Raw genomic sequence first — 5,614 nt, 5'->3', positions numbered from 1 at the left:
GAACAGATATTGAAATTAATAAAATCTTGATGTTTAATAAAATTAATAATATTTAGTTTTATTGTAATTTTTGTTACTTTTTTAATTAACAAAAATCATATCTAAAATAATAATAATAATAAATTATTTATCTTCTAGTAGAATCATCGATGAAAGTTTTGAGTTTATCAGTTTATTAATAATATAAATATTATTTTATTATAAAATTATAGAAGGGTACAAAAGCAATTATGAAATAGACAATAAAATAAAATATTTTATAAGCAATTTATTTACCGATAAAATAAACAGTAAAAAACAATGGGTGTTTTTTATTTTTTTGACACTAATATTCCATAGTTATTTCTATTAACATTGCAAATTACTGACAAAAATGCTGAGGAATAACAATTCCTCAAAAAACCTTTCTGGACTACGTGTTTCAATCAATAAATCTATCAGTTATATAAATTATAGATTGAATGATATTTACATGCGGCCGACAGAATATTCCACCAATGTTCTTTAATTTTCTTGTAGTGTCCGATTTCAAGGATTTGTTTTTTTTTTTTAATAATAAATTAGACATTTGGCCTAGGAGGTCGGCTAGGTCCCGCTAGGCCATGCGTAGTTTAATAAGTGTGCAGCCTTTATGATTTTCTCGGGTAAAATTAAGTAATTTGGGATAAAAAAACCAAAAACACAATTAATGATTTGGATATTTTGTGCCACAATCCTAGCGTTTATCTTATCTATGTTTACCGCCTGTAAATTTCATGGGTAAGCAAGGACATTTTCATGGTGATATAATCTTGTTCAACCATATTTTCACCACTGTTTAAAAAAACTATATATTTTTTTATGGACGATAAATAATCCGAAAATACTATAAAAATATTAATTTAAAGTAAAAAAATATAATTTTTTTTAAAAACATTTTTAAAATGTAAAAATAAACAATTTGTAGTTTTATTGGTATTTCAATTATCTTTAGGTACGCAGCTATCCTGTTTAAGTTGTATTAACACCCTTTTTTAATCGAAGAGAGTTGAAATCTCACGTTGAAATATTTATCAAACTCCAGGGGCTTGATTGAAAAACCAAATTAAAAACTAAGGGAGACAGTTAAACTTCATCCCATATTATGATTAATCATCAAACCCATTAACACGCACATGACTACTTTTCTTTGTCCTCTACTATACTTGATCCGAAGGCGCTCGGTACACAATGATCTTCAGGCTTCGGCCATCAAATATATACATACATGTATGTGTGTGCGCGTGTGTGTGTGTGTGTATATCTCCGGCGTGTTATTGCCAAAGAAGAAATCTGCTATTAACGTTGAAATCCTTGGAAGCAGAAAGTTGAGGCTTCTGCACAAATATTGAATAACAAAAAAAAAAGAAGAGTTCAAACATGGAACAATACGATAGTGATATCATTTTAAGATAATCTTTTTAATGACAAATGATAAATCTCAAAGTTATAGCTGCATGAGAAATTTTTACATGGTAAGCTAAATCAAAAGGTTTATAACTAGTATAATTTTAAGGGTTGGTGGTGAGGTAATTTGCATCCACTTAATTTCTAGATTCATACCTTCTTGAAATGAACATTTAGCATAGTTTATTTATTTTTAAATAGCGATGTAAAGAATACCTCTTATGATTCAAATAGAAAGAAAAGAGGCTATTATTTGCATGTTGTATCTCGCTGTTTACCATGTTCATGAAAACATTAATTTCTTGTGAAATATGGAGGATAAATATATATAAATAAGACTACTGACCTGTGATAAGAAGTTATTTAACATTCTTTTTAAGATCCCAGGAAGACATCCTTCTTTGTTAGCCTTTTCAAGGTCCTCATGAATGGAGTCTAGCAGTTTACCATATGTTATTGCAGGGTTCTTCTTCACAATTTGTATCAAAACGCTGGTCATGGCACCACCATTTATCGATGACGTCCCAATGCAAGACTGCATATTCATAAATGTCAGGATTGAGCACTGAAACAATTTCTGGAATCTGGATTTCAACTGAAAATTGTTGAATAATCATGTAGATCATATCTAAGACATTGAAAAATAGAGCAGCTGGGATCAATTCCACCTCAGTATCCATGAACACGAAAAAACACAAGTAACGTGAGGTAAAAGAATATCTTACAGAAGTATCTGCAGCAACTTGTCTATCTTCACATGCAGCGATTGAAATTGCCAGTCCACGATCTGTATGTTTCTCATCTTCAGATAGACGGTCACTGATTTCCCATTTTTTCCTGTTTCAATCCACATATTTTTTTTTCAAAATTCCATGTCATATTTATGAAGGCACTCATTTGCCTCAGGAATTATTATGTTAACCATTTAAAGTAGTCGAAGATAACGGAGATACTTACTCTTTTCTGTTATAAACATATGGCAGATCAAGAACAGTTCCACTATGACAAGCATCCACAATTGCGTTAAGCGTAACACCCTTTTTGAGCGGCTTAACAATGGCAGACTTAATTTCATCATCTGTGATCGTGCCTGCTTCCACAAAATCAACAGGGCAGATAGTTTCATCGAACCCATCGCTCTCATCGTCATCAAAATCAAACTGTCTTATGCCGTGTCCTGAGAAGTAGAACACCAAGGAATCACCAGCCATGCAGTCCTCCACGAGCCATTTGAAGGAATTCTGTATATTCTTCTTTGTTGGGACAAAATCTCGCTCCGGCTCCTCCTCTATTTTAAGTTTGGTTTTCGTTATTGCAGCATATAAATTTCCACAACCATTCATAACCAGAACAAAAAGAAAAGTTAAATGAAAAAATAGAGCAGCTAGCTACAATACCTGTGAGAACACGAATGTCCTCTTTCGGGAACGTAAAAGTATCCATCAACAAACCTCTGAAATCCTTCACATCAATGATAGTTCCCTTGAGCTTGTGCTTCGAGTTCTTATAAGTCACACCGATAAGTAGTGCACGCTTCCTGCATGGTCTTAAGCCAGATAAAGATTCGGAGAAAAGCAAAGTGGAGGGTTTACAATTCAATGACTTGTTAGATTTTGAGCCACCATTGCCACTTCGAGACAACTTAGTCCTTGCTGTTTCAATGAAACGTCTGAAGGAAATCTGACGTCCATCTTGGCTCTTCATTCGTTCAAATGATTGGGTTTTAGTTTCAAACTTACAAGTGGGGCACATAATTGTTGCAGTATTTGGTGGTACTGAGAACCATTGCCTGCATCTATAGCACTGGCTTCTAGTATCCTTCATCTTCTAATGACTCTGAGTCAGGAGGCTACGTGTGGATAACCTCAATAGGAATTTTCATGACATGAAAGCATAAAGAAATGGAGGCTCTACCTTATCAATATTCTGGATGTTTTTCACCTATATTTAGGTACATTAATTACAGATCTGTCTACTTATATTGAATTTCTGTCAATTAACAGGGACATAGTATCCTGATTGGGGTATAAGAACATTATTAACTTATAAATAATTGGACATAAGAAAGCAGTGGATGTGATTTGGCATGTTGAACTGTGTGAGCATAATCATTACTAAGATTTAATACTCCCTATGGAGTACGAAATATATCAGATTGTGAATAGACAAAATCACATAATATAGCACAGCTTATTAGATTTTATGAGATCTCTTAATAGTACGTAGCAGAAACCTGAGAATGATAATAGGTTACAATAAAATTCATGAAACCCCAGTCTTTCTTTCCGTTGTTTTTTTTTTCAGAATATTGAATTCCTTTCTGAGAAATTAATGTCATATAAGTTGGTCCGAAGAGTCCACTCACTTCATGAATTTCTTACATGGCTAAGAATCAAAGACTTAGCTTGTCGAGGATGCCAAGAGTCATGCTGGTTATCCTAAAAGTATAAAGATAAATATGCTATTTGTCTATAATCACATTCAAACCCAGAAGCCCAATCCCTAAAATTCTCATCAGTATGTCTTTCTGTTACCTGATTCATTTCTTTAACATGCCACCTCATAAAGGCGAAGGAACTAGATGCAGTTAACTTTATTCGAGGCCTATGAAAGGTGACTTGACTATTGCTTTATCATGGTTGATTCCTGCTCCACCATAGAAGAAGAGGCAGCCATGTAAACATCTTTTGCCGAAAGATTAATCGTATCAAAAGGGTATTTCTTAACTTATAATCTAAGATCCAAATATATGCTTTCCATGGCGGAAAGTCAACAACTACATGCCAACCGTCCTATTCTGAAGTATCTAGAACAATGATCCGACTTTCAAATTGGTTGAATATTATGACTACTTTAATTTGGTGGAGGTTATTTATTTATTTTATGTGGACAGAAGCTAAAGATAATAACATATAAAAAATACATAATTTTTTAACAGAAAAAAGGGTTACAAATTAATATAAACTTTAAATTTGTAGGTTTATTATCTCTAAAATAGTAATAATGAATTAATTTTTACCTTGTTAGAAGGTTTATATACCTTTAAATCACTACCAAAAGTTTGCTTAAAACTAACAAAATTATCAACGAAATAATTTTGTTGATAAATTGGATGATAATTATTGATGAAAACTATTTTTTTTTGTAATTTGGTTGGTATATACTAACAAAACACTGCGGTTAGTATATTGATTAGTACTTGAAAATGTATTTTTATCAAAGTTTTATATCATCATTTTGCACTTAAAATATCAATAACTTAACTAAAACATGTTTTATACTAACATATTTAATAATATAAGATACCTTTAATTTATGGTAAATATTCATTTTAAATACAAGTCTATCACATAGATGAAGAGATTAATTGATGAGTTTAAGAATTGAAATTGAAAGGACAAAGAGATGGCCAAATTTAGAAAAGAGATGCCGGTGCAGTCTAACCCGGAACACTATTCGGTAATTGGGTCATATTTGGAGCTATAGATCTCAGATTTAGGTCTAATTTATATGGATGGAAAGGTAAGACACAGGCCTATAACTTTCATATGGAGTCCAAGATTTATTAAGGTCATTTTTAAATCCAAATTATAGCAACAACAAAGAAGTTCGAATCTGTCATGCAACTCAAATATTGTTTAGTATTTGACCCATATCTGGCTAGAAGTTCAAATGACCTCTATTTTTTTTTCTGGAAAGCCGAGACAATTTTCTACAACTTTCATGTTTTCAAGTAGTTCTAATTCTGACATTATCAATGATGTTTTGGGCAGACAAAAGAAGATAAAGATTGTCACTAAGTCAAGAGTTGACTACCCACTCATCAATTAGTCATCAAATCAATAGTTCCTAATTTTGGCTTATAAAAGGAGGCATTTGCCATGCATTTAGGCATCTTGGTCTCCAGATCAATATCATACTCTTGCTTTTTCTCTTTTTATTTTTTGTAATGCTTAAGTTTTTCTTTCATTAATATCTTGTTCATACCTTTCATTTCTTTTCCTTTACTTAGTTAACTTTTATCTTATTTATGTTTTTATTTTGTTTATTTATTTTTCTTTCTTGTATTATGTTTAATTAAGTTTATTATGTCAAGGTGAAAAAGTTATATTAATGGTGTAAGAATAAATATAGTGTAAACTTAACATGAACTTTAATGTTTGATACTAACATGTTTTATATTGTTATA

At 31.6% G+C, this 5,614-nt stretch overlaps 1 protein-coding gene across 2 annotated transcripts; it reads right to left on the bottom strand.

The window, feature by feature from the left end:
* Positions 1 to 1,067: 1,067 nt before the first annotated feature.
* On the bottom strand, positions 1,068 to 3,777 carry LOC105137722 (metacaspase-1-like). Of its 2 annotated transcripts, XM_011043553.1 has the most exons (6): positions 3,048 to 3,139; positions 2,823 to 2,962; positions 2,383 to 2,713; positions 2,151 to 2,262; positions 1,772 to 1,960; positions 1,068 to 1,355 (listed from the first exon to the last, which is right to left on the bottom strand). In XM_011043553.1, the coding sequence occupies exons 2-6, from the start codon at positions 2,866 to 2,868 to the stop codon at positions 1,293 to 1,295; spliced, it is 741 nt and encodes a 246-aa protein (XP_011041855.1). In that variant the 5' UTR covers positions 2,869 to 2,962; positions 3,048 to 3,139; the 3' UTR covers positions 1,068 to 1,292. The 2 variants fall into 2 exon arrangements, with proteins under 2 accessions (XP_011041855.1, XP_011041854.1); XM_011043552.1 differs by having other exon boundaries at positions 2,823 to 3,777.
* Between the last annotated feature and the right edge of the window lie 1,837 nt (positions 3,778 to 5,614).

The sequence above is a fragment of the Populus euphratica genome, unplaced genomic scaffold (genome assembly GCF_000495115.2).
Source record: "Populus euphratica unplaced genomic scaffold, PopEup_1.0 scaffold163.1, whole genome shotgun sequence".
In the NCBI taxonomy this organism is placed as follows: Eukaryota; Viridiplantae; Streptophyta; class Magnoliopsida; order Malpighiales; family Salicaceae; genus Populus; species Populus euphratica.
Note: the sequence above shows the minus strand (reverse complement) of the source record. Positions and strands in the feature narration are given on the sequence as shown.

Excerpts from the sequence above, each read along its gene's own strand:
- LOC105137722 (XM_011043552.1), bottom strand. The coding sequence starts at position 3,249 with ATGAAGGATACTAGAAGCCAGTGCTATAGATGCAGGCAATGGTTCTCA. Across the intron at positions 1,961-2,150 it reads AAGTTGCTGCAGATACTTCT|TCTTGCATTGGGACGTCATC; the intron begins GTAAGATATTCT and ends ATGAATATGCAG. Across the intron at positions 1,356-1,771 it reads TAAATAACTTCTTATCACAG|AAGCCTCAACTTTCTGCTTC; the intron begins GTCAGTAGTCTT and ends ATATTTGTGCAG.